Below are 23,723 nucleotides of genomic sequence, written 5' to 3'. Positions count from 1 at the left end.
GGAAGAGGATTGAGGTTTAGAAGAGGAGTAACCCTTTCCATATGGTGACGCCGTCAGACACCGACGTCAGCGTTGCCAGAGTGAAGGGGTTAAAACAAGTTTGGCCTCATTGAAGACTAGCAAAAAAAGGCAATAGAAAAATTCAACATACTTTCTCCTCCTGCTGCAGCTGGTTCTTTTCATGTTGCTGCTTTCGCTTCTCCTTCATCAGCTGCCTGCGCCTGTCTGCCTCACTCCTTAGGGTGTCCTTCTCCTTCCGAGCTTCTTCCTTCCCTGCAGTGATGGTCGCTTCTTCAGGTGCTGCATCGGAATCGGACTCCTCATCACCCTCTTCCTCACCTTCTTCATCACTGGTGGCCTTGCTGAGAGGCTCCATGGCAGGAAGGTTCTCAAAGTCTTCATCCTCATCAAATGTGATGTGACGGTTGCCACTTGTTTTCTAAATAAACAAAACAATAATTCAGCAGATGTCAAATTAAAATCAAATAACTGCTAAAAAGCAGAGAATATTGCTCAAAGTTAGGATACAATTATCTTTTGGATACATTAGGCATGTAATAATTGAACCCTTCAAATGTGCCGATACCACTGATACCGATACATCGGTACATCCCTATACTGTACATGTATTTCAGGACGACCCTTGACAAACACATAATTTTACGGACTGGTTTTGAGATTGACCGAAAAATGCCAACACTACAGTTTTAAAATATTGAATTTTATCTTTTCCCATTCAATTAAACAGCCAAATACGAAACAAATGGCGTTCCGTGTTGGTTCATGACAGAACGCAACATCTCACGCTTTAAGGAACGATTCCGCATTTCAGGGAACGGGTGGCAACCCAATATGTCACTATTCCACCTATATCCCTGCCTGACTGATAGCAGCTGCCCGCTGCTGGTGGAGAAAGAGGAATTAAGGGGGAGAAACGTTACGACGCTTACCTTACACGTATTTTAGGACAACCCATGACAAATACATAATTTTATGGACTGTTTTTGTAACTGATTTTTTAAATTTCAATTTTAAAATACTGAGTTTTATCTGCTTGATCATTCAAATAGCCAAATATGGAACAAATGGCGTTCCGTATTGGTTCGAAAAGGAACGCATCAATTCATTCTCCAATACAGAACGATTCCGTATTTTAAGGGACGGGTGGTCACCCTACTTCCGAAACAATACAAAGAATTGTCAACCACCGAAACACAGCGTAGCGGAGGTGCCGCCCCACCCCTGTCACTGTCCTGGCCCGGGCACCATCGCCCCGTGCTGCCGCCTCGCCCTTCACAGCCCACCATGGGGAGCTACCATGCGAGCTGAGCTGGTAATTTACTCACCAGAGTCATGCTGTGTGGTGTGAGCAGCGGCCACGTGGGAGCCTCAGCCTGGGTGGTGCCGTGTGCCGCCGTGTTGTGAGCCGAGTGAGTGTCCAACTTGCAGGTGCCAGATGTGCGATAAGCAACTCCAAAATATGATAATCAGATCAGCTTTAGGAGCGTACATTTATGTTTTTAGACACCAATAATTAACGGGTTTATTAATAAGTACAGCTGGATATCGTTTTATGTGTGGGAGTGACAGCTTTGGGTCATAAACTGGTAAAAAAGTGCCGAGTAAAAGAATCTGGTGACGTGTTTGCCGCCGTGTTGTGAGCCGAGTAGCGCCTCGCCGTGCACCCTCCAAAGCCGCTTTATTCAAATCAAATAATAATTCACACCTTAGTCAGGGCCATACCCAGAGCTGTGAAAGGAGGGAGGGTGTCTTTTCCTACTAAATGTGGACTTTTGTGGCCACTTGAAATGGGGTGAGTGGTAAGCTTTCTTCCTCCAAGCTAAGGAATTCAGGGTTTATAAAAAAATGACATTTCTGGATGCATTTTCCTGCTGTTTATTGAGCTATATATAGACAAATAGATATATAAACAAAAAGGAAACCAAAATTTTCCAGTTTTCCAGGGGTCGACCTCCCCCCCTGGGTATGGCCCTGTTAATCTAACTTTGTTCATTATATTTACTTATTTCTTTCATTTCAGCATATAGTCACATTTATTTTTATTTATTTGTATTGAGAAGCGTTAGGAATGTCTTACAAGTTCTTAAATAAGTTTATTTAGCTGCACTTAGAGCTTAGCTACACTTAATTAAACTCACACTTTACAGCAACACAGAACTACATGCAAACCTTTACAGTCTGGGCAGAATCTCACGTCTCAGTTTCTGAAGTAAGTATCATCTCATCAGGGGCTTTGCAATGAGCTTCAGACTATTCTAATGTTTAAACCTGACTCCAACGACTTAAATCTCACGGAGGAAAATATGGCAGTGGATTAATCTTATTTTTATTCCGTCTTCAGAAGAGACCGCCACACACTCACTATGATTTGCGACATGTTGAGATATCAGTCCTTGCCAGCCACACTGGGAGCACACCTGCCAGCGGGTCTCCCTCCCAGGTGCTGGGCGGCTCTGATCACTGTGGCTGCGTTCATTCGTTTAGCACGTGAAGAAACCTCACCTTCTACAGCACCGCTATAGAAATTATATTGCAATATTATACATGATGCTGCGCCACATTATAAGTCACGACACACACAAACAAAACAAAAACACGAAAATATAAAGTCTTGAAGAAGTCAGGAGGTCTATCTATACAAGGCAGCTCTTGAAAGTTTGTCATGACCGTCATCCTCCACACACATACAAAAATAGATCCCCTACCTAAAATATCTTAGCTTTATTTTTTTACAAAAAAAGTCACTAATTAAAAAAATTACTCCTTCACTTCAACACCATCATGTTCATATTGACGAGAAGCAGCAAATGAGCTCCCTGAAGCAGCCTCGGTATCTCCGGCCGCTCTTCAAGGGAGATTCATCGTGGCTGTCATGGAAAGTTTACTTGAGGTTCGATGTGGCACTGACTGCTTGGATCAAAGCCTGTAGGAAGCAGCGGTACCTGCCTCCCGAAGCTTTGAGTTAGCTTGGAGAACGTCGGCGGGTCTCAGGAGTAAGACGCTTCGTCGGTCCGGGCGAAGACTACTCTGATCTCGCTGGTGCGTCGCTCTCGCTCGGCATCATCGCCATCAGACTCCTGATCGCGGTCATCATAGATGGTTTCCGCTCGCGTCTCCATCACTGAGTCCTCACGGTCTTTCTGTGACCTGAACCAGTAATGGTCCTTGGGGAAGTTGGACAGCTTGACCCGCCGCCCAGAGCTGAAGTCAGGCCCGTCCCGCAGGTCAGCGGACGCCCTCTCCCCCGCCAAAGACGACAGCTGCAGTAGTGGGTTGGTCCGCGACACGAAGGTCGGAATGCTGGACGGCAGGTCGTCAGTCGCATCAAAACCATCGGGTTCTCTCCTCTCGAACCTCATCGAACCGAAGTGAGTAAACCTGTGGGACGGAAGCCGCTCCACCATCTCCTCCGGCGACTCCATCTCGCCGGAGATGGTGGTGGGGCGTGACCGCCCGCTGCCCCCTCGGCTGCTGACGGTGCCGGGGGTCCGTCGGTAGACAGCCCGCTCGCCGCTCCCCGTCTCCCTATGTCATTGACTCTGCAGTGTGCCGGAGTTGAGCCTTTTGCGCCGCCGAGAGCAGACGATGTAGGCAACTATGACGCCGAGGAGGACGAGCACCACGCCCACCAGCACCCACACCGCCGACTGGTAGGAGGCGCCATCCCCGGGACGTATGACTGCAACGACACGGCGGCCACGCGGGGCTCGGCGTTAATGTCCTCCCTGACACTATATGAGCTTGGCAAGGCTCTTGTGATATTATATTATGAAACACCTATCTCTACACTTATTTTGAACTCATCTGAATATTTATCATGAGCTTATATTATGCACACTTCATAACCAAGGAAACAAACTGACTCTGCTGCTCCGTCGTGGGGTCGCCGGTGCTCGGGTTGGCGGTGGAGAGCGTGGTGCCGCCCGAACTGCTTTGGTCTAATACATTCAACTCGGGCAACAGTCGGTTCCAGAGGGTCATCTGGTGCATCTGGTAGGCCGAGTGCACCTGACCAGACTCGAGGGAGGCGTACGTGGGGGACTCCGGCGTAAAGCGTCCCCAGCGCGGCGAGTACTGGGCCATGTAGGGCAGCCTGCGGGGACACAACACTCATGGCTGTTACACAAAGGCTTGCAACATTTTTTCAGACAGGGAAAAACAACAACATTAATTTATATTTCTAATGACTACAAAGTGTTATATAATTGATTATTACTAAAATCAATTGGTTCAGTCCCTATGAAAACAATATACTCTGAAAAGCTCATGGAAACATCGCACGTCCCACCCAGCCATGGCAGAATAACGCGACCACTCACCCGCTGATGGCGAAGTTGTACACCATCTGCTTCAGTCTGCGGCTCAACTGTTCCTCGTTGTAGGTGAGCGGCAGGTTAAAGAGCTTCCTGTAGGCTGCGGGGGAGAAGAGGTAGGCCAGCTCGGCGCCGTGCAGGGCCCCCGAGATGTTAGTGTTGGAGCGGTAGATGTCTCTGCTGACGAAGGTGTTGACGAAGAGGTGGGTGTTGAGGCCCCTACGTGACGCCTCCTCGGCCGTCCTCACCACCGGCGCATTGAACATCCCGGCCGTGAAGAGCTGCGAGGAAGGTTCCAAAAATTCTTACCTTCTCAGGGCCTGTAACTCTGGGTGATGACTCCTGCTTCTCGTGTTTGTATGTACTTCACAACAGTAAGCAGTTCACAGAAGCAACCCAAACAGAACTCCTTCCAATACTTTGTTGCGAAAGTGATTACGTCATATTTAACGGGGATCATGTTTTTTTTTTAATGGTCCCTCTAAGCGAGAAAAATGAGTAAAAATCACCCCTCACACAAACCATTTCATAATATATATCAAAGCATTTGTGATCATATTATGTATCATCTATTTTGGGGGGGTTTATATCATGGCACAAATTTGGCCCGTCGCTGCTACCGGGTTTTAAAATGTCATATAGCAGTTTCATTTTTCAACAATAGAAAGTTCAAGAGCAATAAAACTAGACTGTAAAGCTCAATATGCAGCGAAATATAAAACTCCCATGTTGATGTTAAAATCTGAAAATCTGAAGAAAAAAAAATTCCAAAATACTTGACGAAAAAATTGAACACGTCCTCGCGGTCCCTCCCTCCCACCTTGACGATCTCGAGGACCAGGTTGAAGGTATCGCCGGGCAGCGCCTTGTCCGGGTAGGCGTACTCCACCATCCGCTTCACCACCTCCGCGTTCGTGCCAAAGCCGGCCAGCGTCGTCACCAGCGGCACCAGGATCTCATGGGCGTAGCGGCGGAGGTCGTCGTACCCCATGTTGTTGATCTCCCTCTTGAGGTCTGTGATGGCGGGGCGAATGGCGAAGTTTGAAGTAATGTTTCCCTCACCAATAGCTAGAAACTCACAAGCCACCTCTCCTCCCGAAATTGACCTCTCTTTCGGCCACCTCTTTGGATTCTTTTTGTGAGTAGCGAGTGGCGGGCTTTTTTTTTTATTGTTGTATACTTTTTTGTGCCCTTGAGCTGTCTCCTTTGTTGTAAAAAAAAAAAAAAACGCGGGCATCAAAAGGTAAGAGACTAAAAAATGTTACTATGTTCCCGTTGAGGCCAATGAGCATACTTTGAAGCAATGTTTCACTCACCAATAGCTAGAAACTCACAAGCACACGAGCATCAAAAGGTAAGAGACTAAAAAATGTTACTATGCTACCTTTGAGGCCAATGGAGCATACTAAAGGCAATATTCTTGAAAGCTACTAAAAAGTCTAAAAAGGTAGAGAGGTATCGTACCAACGTTGCTAAATTGTCGTACTCACCCTCCTATGTTTGCCGATTTAAGACCTCAAAACTGCCTCCTCGACCCCCAAAACTGCCTTTATATATAGTTACCGTTAAAATGGTTAATTATTGGTGTTTTTCGGCAATAGCTATGGGTCAGAAACAAGTAAACACGAGGCTCTGAGTAGACTGAGTACGATAATCTGGCAATGGTGTATCGTACATTTGGAACCTAAAAGAAACATATTAAACAATGCTATACCACACAAAAGGGCCGGCTGAATAACTTAAAAGGTTTTCGAAAGGTACTCAATAAACCTGCCAATAAAAAAAACGATAACAGTATCCCCTCCAGCGTCACCTACTCACACAGCATAACGGAGCCGTCGTCTTCTGAGAGGCCCAACAGAAGAGGGATTCTCCTGTTGGCACTTTCGCGGATGGCACTCAGAGGCTGTAGAGGCACCATCCGCTCCTCGGGGGGCAGGAAGGTGTCTACGACGGGCGCGAAGAGGAGGTGGGGGTTGCCATCCTGCCGAAGTTGCGAAAGTGACTAGAGTGGGGCGGCGAAGTGTTGGAAAGATGACAATGTGGGATGGCGGGAAGTTTAATGGAGCAAGATTGATCGATAGTGATTAATGGAGCAAGATTGATCGATAGTGATTAGTGGAGCAAGATTGATCGATAGTGATTAATGGAGCAAGATTGATCGATAGTGATTAATGGAGCAAGATTGATCGATAGTGATTAATGGAGCAAGATTGATCGATAGTGATTAATGGAGCAAGATTGATCGATAGTGATTAATGGAGCAAGATTGATCGATAGTGATTAATGGAGCAAGATTGATCGATAGTGATTAATGGAGCAAGATTGATCGATAGTCATTAATGGAGCAAGATTCATCGATAGTGATTAATGGAGCAAGATTGATCGATAGTGATTATGAAGCAAGATTGATCGATAGTCATTAATGGAGCAAGATTGATCGATAGTGATTATGAAGCAAGATTGATCGATAGTGACACAGGCGCACAGACACAAGCTCGTGCAGACAGGTAGACGGACACAGACACACAAACAGATAGATACATAGAAAGACACACAGGCACACGCAAACTGTCAGAAACACACACTCACACACACACACACACACACACACACACACACACACACACACACACACACACACACACACAGACGCATTAATAAACAGACAGACAAAAACACAAGTACACAGACACACAGATAAAACAGATATACAAACAAGCAGATATATATATAAAAAGACAATCAGAGAGAGACCGACGGACAGAGAGATGGGCAAACACATAAATACACAGACAGACGGTCACACATACACACACGCACACACACACACACACATACACATAAATACACCCCTGATCACACGCACAAAGATACACCCCATTCCCTCACACACACCCTCTATCTTCCCTCCCCCCCCACACACACACCCTTTATCTTCCCCCCACAAGTACTCCATCTCTCCCCACAAACACACCTTTCATTTCCCCCCATACACACCCTCCCCACCCCCCACACCCACCTCGAACAGACTCTCCACTGCCTGTACAATCTGGTCGGCGTTCTTCTTCCTGATGCAGCCCAGAAGATACGAGGATCCGGACACGTAACCGCATCCCAGTTGCTTAGAGAGTCTCCGAGCGGCGACGCGAGGCTGTCTGCTGAGTGCCCACGGTGCCAGGTGCGTCCCCGACATCAAGATCATCTGCTGGAAGGGTCCTGCGGCGGGAGGGAAAGGTCAGGAGAGAAAGTGATTGAGAATAGAAAGGTCAGTATTGAAAGTGATTAAGGGCATGAGAGAAAGGTCAGGAGAGAAAGTGATTGAGGACAGGAGGGAAAAGCAAGGAGAGAAAGTGACTGAGGACAAGAGAGAAAGAAGAGAAAGTGTTTGAGGAGAGGAGAGAAAGAAGAGAAAGTGGTTGAGGAGAGGAGAGAAAGAAGAGAAAGTGGTTGAGGAGAGGAGAGAAAGAAGAGAAAGTGGTTGAGGAGAGGAGAGAAAGAAGAGAAAGTGGTTGAGGACAAGAGAGAAAGAAGAGAAAGTGGTTGAGGAGAGGAGAGAAAGAAGAGAAAGTGGTTGAGGAGAGGAGAGAAAGAAGAGAAAGTGGTTGAGGAGAGGAGAGAGAAGAGAAAGTGGTTGAGGAGAGGAGAGAAAGAAGAGAAAGTGGTTGAGGAGAGGAGAGAAAGAAGAGAAAGTGTTTGAGGAGAGGAGAGAAAGAAGAGAAAGTGGTTGAGGAGAGGAGAGAGAGAAGAGAAAGTGGTTGAGGAGAGGAGAGAAAGAAGAGAAAGTGGTTGAGGACAGGAGAGAAAGGTCAGGTGAGAAACTGTTTGAGGGCAGGAGAAAAAAAATGTCAGGAGGGAAAGTGGTTTAGGACAGGAAAGGAAAACGTTAAAAGATAAGGAGGAGGGTATCAGACACCTCTCCTCCCGAAACTGACCTCTCTTTCGGCCACTCCTTTACTCTTTTTAGGAGCAGTGAGTAGCGGGCTTTTTTTTTCATTATTGTTTTCTTTTTTTTTACGCCCTTGAGCTGTCTCCTTTGCTGTAAAAAAAAAATGAGGACAGGAGGGAAAACATCAGAAGGTGAAATATTGTTAAAGGAAAGAGGAAATTGTCAGGTGGAAGGACAGGTGAGGCGATCAAGTAAATATACAATAAAAGTTGACGCTCCAGTTTTTTCGTACAAAGCTGTTATAATCAACGTGGGAAAAAATGATAAGCTGAGTGAACGCCCAGGAAATTAGATGTACACAAAGCGGAAAAATTATTTGTTTAGAAAAGCTTTGCTGATTGGAGATTTTAAACATTAAAAGTATATATTAAGTGGCAAGGAGATTGAAGTACAGTACATATGAATAGGTTTTACAGTGTGGGAGAAAATGACATTTACGTAAGCCTCATGTAGGCTAATCGACGTCGAACTGAGAATAAAAAAATAAAAAAACGGGAGATATGTGTTAAAATTTGTTGATTCCTCGAACAATATGTTGGTAGCCTTAGTCTGTTTGTCTGCGAGGTCCGGAAGGTTTAATCCTCCATGTAGACAAAGGACAACAGAGGCACGGGGGAGGCAGGAGTCAGGAAGGATATTCTGACAAGTCTTTGAAGATCGAAAACTCTCCACTTTCAAAGACAGGACTTGAAGCGGAGACCTGAGACAAAAATAATTGGACGGAAGAACTTTGAAGTGAACCAGTAAGAGAAAAAGACGGCCCACAACAGGTAGAAGCGAGGCGTCTGTAATGACCTTGGCTGCGTGGGTGGACGAGGTGGTAGGCGGCGGAGGCGGCCCCTGCGGAGTGCCCCAGCAGCGTCACCTTCGTCAGGTCACCGCCGAACTTGTCCACGTTCTCCGCCACCCACTGCAGCGCCAACGACTGGTCCCGCAGCCCAAGGTTCCCCGGCAACACTCGGTCCTCCCAGCTCAGGAAGCCTGCAACATTCACGCAACAGATAGGAAAGGAAGGCATATCTGGGAACGATGTATACAGACTTATATACAGACAAAATTCACAAAATATATAAAGAAACAAAATAATGAACCAATATACGGGCATGTCCTCACTTGTAAAATTATATCATTCACACGATAAATACTGAAAACTGAAATTTTCTGAAACTATTTGAACATGGCGAACAATGAAAAAAGACCACTGGAATTGTATATTAGTTATTTTTGCATAATAATTATTTATGAACCGGCTGCATTCAAACGATAAATTGTAATAAAAACGATCCTGCGAAATTATTTATTGCTATCTACAAATTTCCAGCACCTCTTGAAATATATCGAAACTGTTCAATTTATAGAAACTAACCACGCGAGCTCAAGTGTATGCACGTGACATATTGAGCAGAGCCAGCACGCTCCGGGGAAAGGTTAAAAAGTTTGTGATTAGATTCTTTTGACCGAGACAGACACAGGACTCGAGTACAAAGGAAACCCCGAATTCATCCCACACAATAGTTGGGCGTGTAAGGTACGGCGGGATGCAACACACCAAAACAAAGAGAATTACTGAGGAACAAACAGCAGGCGAAGAAAAGCTACTCGATAGGAAAGAGAAATAACGAGGGGATGAGGCAAAACAGGTGGGCATGTAAGGTAAGGAGGAATGCAACACACCGAAACGAAGATAATTACTGAAGAACAAACAGCAGGCGAAGAAAAGCTACTCGATAGGAAAGATAAATAACGAAGGGACGAGGCCAAACCGATCCATCCCGACAAACATAAATGATTGGTCACTCAGCCGCTGCGGGAAAGGTCAGGAAAGAATGGAGGGAAAGAAAGTTAATCAAGAAAGTAAAAAACAACAGCGTCTGGAGTGAGAAAACGAAAGCAAAACAGTGCCAATATTTATTTTCCAGTAAGTAAAAACAACCTAAGCATAACTAGCAGGAATTAATGTTGTTGAAGGGAGAACAAAGGCAACTCACCCGTCCTCTGCCCCGCCCTGCCGTCCACCCATCCACTAACAAGGACAAGTTTTTTTTCTTTCTCTTTTTCATGGCCGTCCTTCAGTGTGTTTGATGTACACCCAAACTATATGTGTGTGTGTGTGTGTGTGTGTGTGTGTGTGTGTGTGTGTGTGTGTGTGTGTGTGAGAGAGTTTCGTCCTTTTTGGCAGCTTTGCGTGATTGAGTCCAGCTCGTTATGCTCTGAATTTTAACTCCTCATTATGATTCCGAAAGCCAACACACGCCAATGATCTTTTTTTGGGGGGAGCGTGGGTAGAGCTTCTCATTAGTAGAGCAAAGGGAAAATGTCACCATCAAGGCTTACAAACATAACACCTAAATATGGGCCGTATTAAAAGACATTTCGCAGCCTAAGAACACATATTTGACAAGGCTTTCGTTGGAGTTGTGGGCATTTCCAGGAGTAGCTTTATGACCCTGGTGTTAGTTTGACCCTTCTTCTGTACCGTGAACCTTAGGAAACACTCATTAGAACCCGACTGACCCCCTCTTTGACCTTTAGAAATAGCTGATATGAGAGGCGAAGGTGTCTTGTAATACCAGCCATAGTATAATCCCGCCCAGCCCCATTCCTCACCGAAGGCGTTGGTGCGGTAGTTGAAGGACACGACGATCAGGTCAACGGCCGCAAGGTCCTGCCCGGGGAACCTTGAAGGCGCCGAGGTGACGAAGAGCTCTCCCTCCATCAGCACCACCACCGGGTACTGACGGAAGCCCCGCGGCAACTGACGGAGAGGAAAGAAGGAGGCGAAGAATGAGTGAAAAGGCTGCCGTTGTGGGTTGTTATGGAATGGAGTATAGATTAATGAGTGTTCCTGCCTGTTTTATTCCTTTTCTTACAACAACGAAATAAGACTGTTAGATACTTCCCCGATAAAAGAACAGAGAATGAGTGGGCAAAAAAGAGGTCAATTTCCGGAGACGCTGTTTGCTCTTACCTGTTTATCTTGACACGGAGCTGAATCAATCTGGGGCTATTACACTGGGCAAATCTTCCGTGGATCTTCAATCAAACCACGATTTCCGCTGGCGTGGTTCTCATATTTCCGTGGTTTTCTGACGTGTCCACGATCTTCCAAAGCTACGGTAGATTTCACCGAAGGACGACGGTATTACTCACCATCATCATCAGCAGCAATAACAAGAAACGAATGAGAACCACGCTAGCGGAAATCGTGGTTTGACTGAAGATCCACGGAAAATTTGTCCAGTGTAATAGCCCCTTAAGATTGATTCAGCTCCGTACCAAGACAAACAGGTAAGAGCAAACAGCATCTCCGGAAATTGACCTCTCATCACATCTCATATAACAATCCCATAAACTTTGGAATACGTTTGGCATATAGGATTACGTTTGCTGAAGTGCCCCATCCACCACTTCGGATTAAAAACTGAATACCCTAACATCATCACCTCTCGTTTCGTAGTGTGATACATGACCAAGCTTGTGGGGTTTAGTACAAATTAGTGGCAGTAACGATGAAAGTGGAGATAAAAGACAGACGAGACTTGAAAAACGGCGGAGACAGTTTGGAGAAGGAGTTGAGAGGCCTTGAAGAGCTCAGCAGCAATGGACGACAAAGAAATAAAAACATAAGACCTAATGAAATGTATACTGGTGGCCATGAAAAACACCCCAGGCTTTACAGAGGGAAGGCGGAAGTGGGTAACCCTGATAGAGGAAACTGATGGAAGTGGAAGATATTGGGAAAGAGTAATGGGGTGAGGATAATGGGAGAGGAGAGAGAGTCTGGCTATTAGGGCGGCGTTAGTGAGTGAAAACGAATTAATGAGAATGGGTATCGAGTGGAGATCTAAATTGCTATGGTTGATGGGAATTGGTTTAAAAGAGGCGGGAGAGGAAGAGTAGGAGGAGGAGGAGTAGGAGGAGGAGGAAAAAGATATGAAAGGGAGAAGGAGGAGGAAGAGAAAGTGGGGTAGGTGGAGGAGAAAATGGAGGAGAAGGAGGAGGAGAGAAGGAGGAGGAAACGGATAAAAAGAGATGAAGGGGAGAAGGAGGAAAAAGAGGAAGTGGAGAAGGTGGAGGAGAAAGAGGAGAAAGGAGAAGGAGGAGGAAGAGGAAGTGGAGAAGATGGAGGTAAAAATGGTGGATAAGGAGGAAAGGAGAACGAAAAGGGGATAGAAAACGAGAATAAGAGAAAAAAGACAGGAAGGAGAAAGAGGAGAAAGAAAAGAAAGAAAAAGGAGAAAAAAAGAGACGGAGGCAGCCAACGACGAGGAAGAGGAAGAGAAGGAGAAACAGCGGAAATGAGAGAGGAAATGAGGAGGGGAAATTAAGGGAATGAGGGAGAGGAGGAAAAAAAGAGGAAATGGCGAGGAAAAACGAGACAGAGGACAAGAAAAACAGAAGACGGTGAGAAGGAAAACAGTGATGATGGGGAGACAGTGCCACAGGAAGAAGAATGAAGGGAAACTATAAGGAAAAGAAACAAACAAACAAGCGAATGAAAATGAAAATAAAATAAAAAACAAGGAAATGGAGGGAAAAAATAATGTAAGATAGACACAAAAAAGACAAAAAGGGAGAATATGAGAAAAAGAAACAAGCAAACAAGGAAGGAATGGAAATTAAGAGAAGATATTATTAAAGAAGGCAAGAAAAATGGGAGACAGAGGGAGGAAAAAAAGTTAATAAGAATGTCAGATGTAATTCTCTCTCTCTCTCTCTCTCTCTCTCTCTCTCTCTCTCTCTCTCTCTCTCTCTCTCTCTCTCTCTCTCTCTCTCTCTCTCTCTCTAGCCCTCTCTCTCTCTCTACCCCTATCTCTACCACCCTCTCTCTCTATACCTCGGGAATCCACACGTTGATGGTAAGGCAGTCCTCGGAGGTGTGCATCCCCGTCAGGAAGGGCTGAGGACACACCGCCCCGAACTCGTTGGCGAAGAGCGTCGTGGTCCAGCCCTCGTGACGGATCGGCGGCTGTGGGAAGCGAAGCGATAGTGATGATAATGATGATGATGATGATGAAAGTGATGATGATGGTAGTAGTAGTAGTAGTAGTAGTAGTAGTAGTAGTAGTAGTAGTAGTAATTATCTATATTTATCCAGCTGCATGTTCACTCCCTTCCTTGCTTCAGGCGCCTCCAAATCATAGAAAAAAAATACACAGTGCAAATCTTCAAATGGATGTGTAACCATTTTATATATCCTGTGCGTACTATCAAACTGGATTTTGGGCGACTGTGGAAGAATGCGAAACGAAACACCACTTAACACTTTTGTACGGAGGAGTGTATGAAAATAAAACTTGAGTGAAATATTTTGAAAAGTTTACTCTGTCCAGCGAATCTACGTAGTGAGGCAAGTTTTCACACACACACACACACACACACACACACACACACACACACACACACACACAACCATCCCTCCCACCCACCCACAGAACCCCCCCTTCCCCCCAGACACACACTAGAATCCCCCCCCACCCCCCGCAACACACACATTATCCCCCCCCCCATCACACACACACACACACACACGCACTAAAACCAAACAAGCTTCATCAATAACGCAATAATGAGCCATCCTGATTTTTTTTCTTTACAAATTTTCTGTTTAAAGTTCCGAAAAGGACAAACACACACACACACACACACACACACACACACACACACACACACACACACACACACACACACACACAACTTGGCGGCCATTGATTAAAACTTCAGGCCCATAAAAAAAGTAGTATTGATTTTGTTCTGATTCCTGTATAACTTTTTTCTTTTCATGTTTATTGCAGCGTGTATCAGCGAGGACATCTCTGGTCTCGTACTCCTATGACATCAAGAGATCTGATTTCTGATTTGCTCTCTCTCTCTCTCTCTCTCTCTCTCTCTCTCTCTCTCTCTTTTTTCTCTCTTTTCTCTTCTTTTTCTCTTTTTTCTTTCTTTTTTCTCTTTTGTTTGTTTGTTTGTTTGTTTGTTTGTTTCTTTCTTTCTCTATCTGTCTATCTATCTATCTATCTACACAACAGTTCCTCATCCCTCATACGTATACTCAGTTTCCTCCTTCCCTTACAATAGATACCCGTCATTCAACCCCAATTACAGGTAGGAGAAACGCGACTCACCTGGAATCTAAGCTGGTCTACGGGAGGCTTGGCGTAAGGTATGCCCAGGTAAGCGTACACCTGCCGCTCGTTTGTTTCTCTAATTACCTGAGGGAAGAAAAGTAAACAAAGAAAGGTAAGCATGAATGGAGGGGAGGGATATGGAAGGTGAATGTGTGGGTGGGTGGGGTGGGGGGGGTGGGGGGGGAGAGAGTGGGAGTGGTTGTGCGTGTGTGTGGGGGGCGGGGAAGGGGGGGAGGGGGGGAGTGTGTGTGTGTGTGTGTGTGTGTGTGTGTGTGTGTGTGTGTGTGTGTGTGCGTCGGCAGGGTGGAGTGTTGGGTTCACGGAGTAGAACGACGGAGTTTCGTTGTAAAAAAAAAAAAAAAAAAAAAAACAGAACACAATATACAAATAAATCCACGCCCATACATTCGCACGTACATACATACATACATACATACATACATACATTCATACATACATATATACATGCCCACAAAATAACAAACAAACAAACATACAAGTAAACATACCTATAATTATCTGTATAACAAACAAACAAACAAATAAGTAAACATGCGTATAATCATTTGTATTTTTTTACTGTACAAATTACACACACACACACACACACACACACACACACACACACACACACACACACACACACACAGACACACACACACACACACACAATAAATAGCTGTGTTGGAAAATTAACAAAAGACAGGATGTAGAGAATGTGGGAAAAAAATACACACACACACACACACACACACACACACATAACCCTCCCCTCCTCCCCCCATAGACACACTCACCCCTTGAACATTCCCTTGTCTAAGCCTTATAATGGAATCCTGGGCGAGTGTTCCTTCCATCAGCACCATCAGCACTAACACCATCACCGTAAGCCCCCAGAGCCTCGTAGATGTTAAAGGGGCTGTGGTTTGGGCGGCGGAGGAGCCCAACACCCGACCTTCATCCCTCTCAGCGGACGAGGATGACTGTACAGCTGGAGAGGATGGAAGTGAGCTCTGAATGCCTGCCGAATCTCCTCTCCCCGCCCTTGTTATTGGCTGCTGTGCTCGTGGTATTGATGTCTCATGGCTCTCATTCAGCGCTTCCGTGTCCTGCTTCGTTTGGGAATGAGAAGGAGGGAGAGGAGGAGCGAGAGGAGGAGGAGGAGAAGCTGGAGAACAAAGCGTGGGAATAATTGGAGATGATGAGGAGGGGGATAAAGTTGGAGGATAAAGAGGCGGTGGTGGGTGGATGTGAAGGCGTCTCGGAGATCTCTTGTTCCCTTTGGTGGCTATGGTCGCAGGATGGAGTGGGTTCCTCATCTTGTGTGCTGGTGTGTTCTCCGCTCATCGGCTCACATTGACACAAAATTCCTTCCCTTTTACGCCTCTGTGCCCCCCAACATGGCGTGGCACTTTTCACAAACAATCCACAGCGTTGGAACTTTCCGTCCGTCATCTACAGACCGTGAAGGCCATCGGAAGTGCCCGCAGCCCGTCACTCTCCTACCACATTTCCAGCCGAATATGCGAGGGAAGTGTCTCCAGTCCTCCTTCCTTCTCGGCCAGTGTCATCGTCTTCCTCATCTTTCTGAAGCGCGCGGTGCATACTCGCTTGTCTTCTGCATCACTCTGCTAATATTTCTTCCCCTGCAATGAAAAGAAAAACCGAAATGAGATGCATATGATTCATAGACTGAGAAATAGCAAAAGGGCTAAGAGATCGCTCACATCCCAGAAGTATAATAAAGTCAAAATTTGCACTGATGCTTGTGTGACTGAGGCAACGCGAGATGGTGGTGGTCGGGAAGGGAGGGGGGGGAGTTGATGGTGGAGGCGGGGAAGGGCGGGGGGAGTCTATGGTGGAGGTGGGGAAGGGGGGAGGGGGGGGGGAGTCGATGGTGGAGGTGGAAGATGAAGAAAGGAAGACTGAAAGAGATGGAAGGAGCGGCCTGCCCCTTCCCTCTGTTCCTTGACGTGTAGTGTCTTTTCAATTCCCCCCGAGACGTACGCTGATGAGATATGAAGATGAAAAAGACTTCATAGGCGGACCGACGTGCATTCAAATTGGCAATTCTTGGACGATATAAGTCACTTGAGGCAATAAAGCAAAATGGCATGTACAGTATTAGCTTGAGCATCATTACAGTGAAGAATAGTCATAAATATACCGCTAAAAAGTCTGCAGGAAATTAATGCATACAAACCCACAATAGAAACAAAATAAAAAAGAAGACGTGAAACACACACAAAAAAATGAGAAAGAGGGAAAGAGAAAATGAGGGAGATCAGAAAGAAAGCCAAAGAAATATATTCATATGATGGAGCTTTGATCGCGGCCAAATGGATCCCCGTGGAGCTTTCGTTACCCCTAAAAGCGATGCCTCCCCCCCCCACCCCCCCAACCCACGTGCCTCCGCCTCGCTCATGCCTAGGCAAAACACACCCACGGGAGCACGCGACCTTGGGCCTGGGTACACACACCTCGGGCCAGTCAACAGCTTATGCGTGTCAGTCACCGCCTCACACTTCAGCCCGCCACTGGTCTGAGTCTAGAGTCCAGGGCAGCGGTTCTCAATCATTTTTCAGTGCTGGCACCCTGAACTTATATAAACCCTTTTGTGGCATCCCTTTTTCATCCCCCCCCCCCTTCCTCACATGAATTTACTTATGCACAATTGTACCTGTTTAAATTACTTTAATTAATTAATTAAAATTATTATCCATACTCAAACCAAAATTAACATACGGTGCAGTACATGCCCAGACATAAAACTCATCAGTAGAATTAGAGTAACTTAAGAATTATAAATGCAGACTAACATAGAAAGAACAAAAAAAGCCATTATTTTAAATTCATGATAATCTCGTGGCACCCCTAGGCACTGTCCGTGGCACCCCTAGGCACTGTCCGTGGCACCCCTAGGCACTGTCCGTGGCACCCCTAGGCACTGTCCGTGGCACCCCAGGGTGTCGTGGCACCCAGTTTGAGAACCTCTGCCCTAGAGTCTTGACACACCGTTCAGTCAGTCTTACATCCCATCAAATAATCAAAGCTCATGTGATGTTGTTATTCTATATCCTATTTAATTCACTCCTACAGTCGAGCACTTGTTAAATAACTATGATAGCATTTCCAAAGCTTTAACTACACAGGTTTTAGATTTAAAAGAAAATAATACCGTAAAAAAACAAAATAATTTACCTTCAAAACAATTAATTTCCTTCACTTCCTTATCGCTGCACCAGACTCATGTGTACTTAGGTGTGTGTGTGTGTGTGTGCTAGGTTAGGTTAGGTTAGGTTAGGTTATATTAGGTTAGGTTAGGTTGCTAGGTCAGGTCAAATCAGGTCATATTAGGTTAGGTTGTTAGGTTAAGTTAGGTTAGGTTGTTAGGTTAGGTCAGGACAGGTTAGATTAAGTTAGGTTAGGTTGTTAGGTTAGGTTAGGTTGTGTCTATGTATTAAAATTTGAACAATGCAACATACCATAAAACCTGTCGCCGTAACTTCCTCCATTTTTCAGCAGATAACGAGACGAACGAAGATTTGGGCACGGGGATGGAGGAAGCCCACAGGAAATTGGGTGAAAACTTAAAAGGGAATAGGCTAGAATCTCGAATGACTGACGAATGCCTTTTCTCTCTATACATATCCCTCTGACTCCCTCGTATTGTTCATTTCTTTTCCTGCCTCAATCTTGCTTCTTCCTCGTTCCCCTCTTCCTCCCTCCTACCATTCTTCTCCCTTCCTCCCTCCTCCCTGCTCCCCTCTTTTTCTCCCTTCCCCAATCTTCGGTGTCGCTCTTCCTGTCCCTCTCGCCTCCCTGACCTCCATTTCTCCTTCGCTCAATTCTGTCCGCTTCTTCCCTCCCCTCGGCCGTCGTGAAGGCTTCAAGATTAATGAATGTTGTAAAGGGTCGGAGGAGGGCAGTTGTGAGGGGCGAAAAGAGGCGAAGAATTACAGGTGTGTGTGTGTGTGTGTGTGTGTGTGTGTGTGTGTGTGTGTGTGTGTGTGTGTGTGTGTGTGTGTGTGTGTGTGTGTGTGTGTGTGTGTGTGTGTGTGTGTGTATACACACACACACACACACACACACACACACACACACACACACACACACACACACACGAGCGCCATCTACTATTGAGGATCTCAACTTCATTAAAATTAAAAGGTCGAGTCAATAGTCTTATGAAGTACAAGCTGTCTCGTTTACATAACCTGGAAACCATTCTGAGAACATATTTAGCATCCTTTCAGAACCTTAACGACTTCAAGTTGATATTCTGAGTCCCATTCGCCCGGATCTCACATCAAGTATTTTCAAAAGCCAAGAAGATTAATCGGGTTCAAAATGAGTGTTTTTTTCTAGGTTCATGGTACAGAAGAAGAGTCAGACTGCCATCCAGGGCCATAGAGGTACCTCGTCTTTTGGGCGCTCATCTATACTCTTTTTTATAGGGGCAGTGATTAACGGGGTTTTTTCTCTCAATTATTTTTCCTTTATCCTTGACCTGCTTCCTTTACAGTAAAAATATTGAGATACCCAGAAATCCTACGAGAGCCTTATCAAATATGTGTACTTGGGCCTAAAGAGTCGTAAAGCTGTAAAGTATGTTAAATGTGTTCGCAGGATGATTTTTAGGTGATGTTAACGACACTGCGCCGAAATGGTTAAGAATAAGGCTCTTGGAAACACCTCGATCCACGCATGACCCATTTCAATTTATCCTTCACCTATAATCACTCACAGTACACACCCTCGCATCCCCGTACAGGCAAGGCTAGATTCGATTAGCCAGTCCATTTCACACCCTCGCTCGCCTCATCACTCTCCCAATCCCTGGTTTTCACGCGTGCAGACCTGGAAATGGCGTGGGAGTGCAGGAAGCCATGGCAGTCGAGGGCAAGAGGAGGAAAATACGTGTAATGGAAAGTAGGAATTTATCGGCCTTGAGTCTCCCCTCTAGTTTCCCCTCGGTGAAAATTATGTGAGCGAATCTTGAAATACGGTTGCGGTTAATGTTTTTGCTTCTGTTGCCTCTCTGATTTATTTTGACTTTTATTGTGTGCTGTTGTTATGTTAAGTGGGCATTTGTAAGTTCCTCCCATTTGGTGAAAATTTATGAAGAATGGAAGTCGTGGAAAGGGTTTACAGTTTGCGTTTTTTGATATTATGGTTATTATCTTTATTTTCGGTCTTTTTATTTGCGACAGAGGAAGCAGCTCAAGGGCAAACATCAAGAAAACAAAGCAAACCAAAAACAGAAAAGCTAGACACCTTCTTACCAGCGCCACCATTGTATCCCTCCCACAACCATAACCACCACCATCAAACTCATTATTACCAACTCCATCCCCACTACCAGCATCCCTTGCACCACCACCACCACCATTATCTTCATTTCCATCACCATGCACTACCCCTAGAGTCTACCAGCATCACATCCACTACCGACACCGCCATCACTACTTCTATATTTACCACCTCCGCCACCGTCCCAATATTTCGACCTGCATCACTCCCACCACCACCAACTCCATCACAATCAATACCAGTAACATCAGTATAAGTGTCCCCACCATAACTCAGAGGCCTCTAGTCTCACCCGCCGGTCCTAGCTGACAATTTAAAGACCTCAGTAAGTAGCCGATAACGACCCTCATGCTATCCTGATGACCTCCTATCAAAGGGACTCTAACGAAATGCTGAATAAAGTCGAGCTCCGGGAGGAATGAGTTAGGCAAGATGGCGCAACTTTAAAATACTTGTCTGCGCTCCGACCAGCAGGCCATATCATGAAAATCTACTGGCGCCTTAGCCCGAATGTACGAAAACAACAACAACAACAACAACAACAACAACAACAACAAATATCATCGCCGCTACCACCATCACCAGTACCACTTCCTTCCTGATGACACAAATACTGACACCACCTCCACCACCTCCACCACCACCACCTCCACCACCACCACCACCACCACCTCCACCCAAACCAACATCCCTTCATCACCTTTCACCACCACCACCACCACCACCACCATCACAACACCAACCCACCACCAACAACAAACACCACCTCCACCACCACCATCGCTACAAACTCCACACTCGCCGCCTTCTCCACCACAACCACTATCTTTATCTACACCACTAACAAACACCAACTCCACCACCACCATCGCTACAAATTCCACACGTGCCACCTTCCAGCCACCACCACCACCATTACCTCCATCGTTACACCACTCCACCACCACCAAACACCAACTCCACCACCACCATCGCTACAAACTCCACACGTACCACCTTCCAACCACCACCACCACCATTACCTCCACCGTTACACCACTCCACCACCAACAAACACTACTTCCACCAACTCCACCACCACCATCGCTACAAACTCCACACGTACCACCTTCCAACCGCCACCACCACCATTACCTCCACCACCACTCCACCACCAACAAACACTACTTCCACCACCACCACCACCACCATCGCTACAAACTCCACACGTGCCGCCTTCCAGCCAGCACCACCACCACCATTATCTGTGCACCGCTACACCACCCGCCGCTACAGGAAGTCACAATGACCCACTTTTAAGGCCAGACAAAAGGGGCGTTACCTCACCTGGCCAGGCCAATTAAGCCCCTCGATGTGTTAGGACACCTGGCGAAGGGGAATTACCTGAGCTAATTGACCTATCTCGCCCCATTAGCCTTTTACTTCCCGAACAAGAGAGAGAGAGAGAGAGAGAGAGAGTAAAAGGGGGTTGGGAAAAGGAAAGGGAAAGGGGAGGAGGGAGCTAGAAGGAACGAATGCGTGAAAGAGCGAACAAAAGAATAAAGGAAATAAAGCAAACGAAATCAAGGAAGGAAAACAATGAGAGAAAGAGAAAAAAAATCCTTTCTTAAAAAAAGAAAAAAAAAACGTTAAGCCAAGGACGCATCAGAAGGAGAAAAGAAAATGCAGCGTAAGAGGAAAACGTGTTCTGGGAGACTATTATAAAAAGTCTGAAGGAAGAAAAAGATAAAAAATAAAGGAAAAAAAAGAACACTCATGGAAATTAAACGGAAAATAAACCACCTCAAGACTTCCTTTGGCCTGAATAACACACACTCTCCTCTATTCACATTTTTACGACAGGAGCAATAAGAAGAAAACGAGAATGGGAAGACCTCTTTTTCTCCATTCACTCACTCCCTCTTTCTCTCTCTCTCTCCCTCTTTCACTCTCTCTCTCCCTCCTCCCTCTCCTCCACCGCTGAATTTCCTGTTTGTTAATGGAGGGGAAGTCCCTTTTTCCTGGAGTGAAAGGGAGGAAGAGAAAAGCGAGAGGGAGGGAGAGGGAGAGAGAAAGAGAAGAGGAATACGAGAGAATGGAGGAACGGAGGTAAAATGATAATGAGCAGAAGAGGAGGAGAATAAGGGGGCCAGGAAGAGGAGGAGGAGGAGGAGGAGGAGGAGGAGGTATGAAAGATATTGCAAAAGTGAAATAAAAGTTGCAAAGAAACGACTCTCTCTCTCTCTCTCTCTCTCTCTCTCTCTCTCTCTCTCTCTCTCTCTCTCTCTCTCTCTCTCTCTCTCTCTCTCTCTCTCTCTCTCTCTCTCTCTCCATCACCATCAAAGAAGTTAACACAATTTCCTTCGAGCATTTTATCTTCCAAAATTAATTGACAAAGAATCGGTAATGAGCTCTAATTTCTCTTGTTCCTCATCTGTCGACCCAATTGTCTATTTCAATACCTTTCCGTTCCACCTGTCAGCCGTTCCGTCGATTTCCCGTTCACCTGTCAACCCTTCCGTCAATACGAGCAGCGGACGCCCTACCATCGCATTCCACATGACCTGTATTATTGACGACCCTCATTTCCTCACATGCCACCATCGCTTAATTACTTGCTGCATAGTTTGTCGTTGTTCCACATTCGACATGCTTGTATTCGTTCTAGCGTTCCACTCCTATTTCTAACTTGTTTCCTACACTCACTTTCACATCTCATATTCCTTTTCCACCTCTGTAAACCCTTAATCCTCTTCTAAAGCTTGCAATCCTCTTCCTTTTCCTCTTAACCCTCTTCTTTTTCCACTTAATCCTTTTCTATACCAATTAATCCTCTTCGTTTTCCTCTTAATCCTCTTCTAAAACTTGCAATCCTCTTCCATTTTCTCTTAATCCTCTCCTAAACTTCTTAATCCTCTTCCTTTATCTGTTAATCCTCTTCTAAACCTCTTAATCCTCTTCCTTTATCTCTTAATCCTCTTCTAAACCTCTTAATCCTCTTCCTTTATCTCTTAATCCTCTTCTAAACCTCTTAATCCTCTTCCTTTTCCTCTTAATCCTCTTCTAAATCTCTCAATCCTCTTCCTCTTCCTCGTAAACTTCTAAGATATCAGCCTCATTCTTCAGGGTAGTTACATCATTAGTCACAAATATATGCCTTCACTCTTCTCCCTTACTTTCATTCTTCAACTCTCATTCTTTTAACCTCCCACATTCCACTTTCTCCCTCTCTTTCATTCTTCTACTCTCCTGCCATTCTCATTCTTTCATTCTTTCACAGTCCATTTTTTCCCTCCCTTTCACTCTGCCACTCTCATTCTACCACTTTCATTCTTCCACATTCCACTCTTTTCCGTCTCTTTCATTCTGTCAATCTCGTTTATTTTTATTTTTTTACGTCGCGGCCTATTGCGCTGGTAGGCTTCTTCTCGGTGGGGCCTGATGGTCGGCCCAGCCCGTTCTGACGCCGGCGAGTGTTTATAGTCGCGTCATCTTGTGTTGGCTCATGCTGCCCCCCGGAACTCATCTTTGAGCCTCTCTTTGGAGAGGTTATCTAGAGCCCAGGTTGATGGGTGGTCTTCAGGCCAGCGTGTGGGTAGTCTTAGGCCACTCGGCGGTGACTGAAAAACCTCAGCTGTGCGGCGGCCAGGATTCGAACCCGTGTCCCTCCTGGAGCTCCTGAACGCGGGGCCGTTACGCTAACCACTCAGCCACCGCCTCCCCTTGACTTGTGTACCATTACTCACGTTTCCTAACATTCCACTCGTTCTCCCTCATTTCTTGTACACACAACATTCCGTCTCCCTCATTCCGTATGACCTATGGCATTATGAATACCTTCTTGCATTCCAGTCTTTCTATATTTTCTTCACACACGGTTATTTTTCCTCATTATCTCCTTACATTACTCCACATTTACTTGCTACTTAATAACATTGCTTCCTTTTCACTCCACTCTCGCGTCTTCACTCTCTTCACAAACTTTCATTCTTAATTTCTCTTTTCAGCGTGACCCATAAC

At 45.7% G+C, this 23,723-nt stretch overlaps 2 protein-coding genes across 2 annotated transcripts in view; both read right to left on the bottom strand.

The window, feature by feature from the left end:
• The window catches only part of LOC126991128 (nucleolar protein 7-like), a 7,835-nt gene extending 5,338 nt beyond the window's left edge, over positions 1-2,497 (bottom strand). Inside the window, exons 1-3 of the mRNA XM_050849879.1 lie at positions 2,419-2,497; positions 1,347-1,471; positions 152-439 (exon numbers count right to left, since the gene is read on the bottom strand). Coding sequence (XP_050705836.1) covers positions 152-439; positions 1,347-1,471; positions 2,419-2,497 — 492 coding nt within the window. The remainder of the gene's footprint in view (positions 1-151; positions 440-1,346; positions 1,472-2,418) is intronic.
• Positions 1,887-23,723, bottom strand: part of LOC126991124 (venom carboxylesterase-6-like) — a 22,409-nt gene continuing 572 nt past the window's right edge. Inside the window, exons 2-12 of the mRNA XM_050849876.1 lie at positions 15,209-16,057; positions 14,409-14,495; positions 13,121-13,252; positions 10,891-11,038; positions 9,079-9,264; positions 7,357-7,553; positions 6,156-6,318; positions 5,155-5,348; positions 4,341-4,615; positions 3,885-4,114; positions 1,887-3,700 (exon numbers count right to left, since the gene is read on the bottom strand). Of these exons, the coding sequence (XP_050705833.1) occupies positions 3,552-3,700; positions 3,885-4,114; positions 4,341-4,615; positions 5,155-5,348; positions 6,156-6,318; positions 7,357-7,553; positions 9,079-9,264; positions 10,891-11,038; positions 13,121-13,252; positions 14,409-14,495; positions 15,209-15,730 (2,283 nt within the window). The 5' untranslated portion in view covers positions 15,731-16,057 and the 3' untranslated portion in view covers positions 1,887-3,551. The remainder of the gene's footprint in view (positions 3,701-3,884; positions 4,115-4,340; positions 4,616-5,154; positions 5,349-6,155; positions 6,319-7,356; positions 7,554-9,078; positions 9,265-10,890; positions 11,039-13,120; positions 13,253-14,408; positions 14,496-15,208; positions 16,058-23,723) is intronic.

Source organism: Eriocheir sinensis, unplaced genomic scaffold, assembly GCF_024679095.1.
Source record: "Eriocheir sinensis breed Jianghai 21 unplaced genomic scaffold, ASM2467909v1 Scaffold243, whole genome shotgun sequence".
Classification (NCBI taxonomy): Eukaryota; Metazoa; Arthropoda; class Malacostraca; order Decapoda; family Varunidae; genus Eriocheir; species Eriocheir sinensis.
Note: the sequence above shows the minus strand (reverse complement) of the source record. Positions and strands in the feature narration are given on the sequence as shown.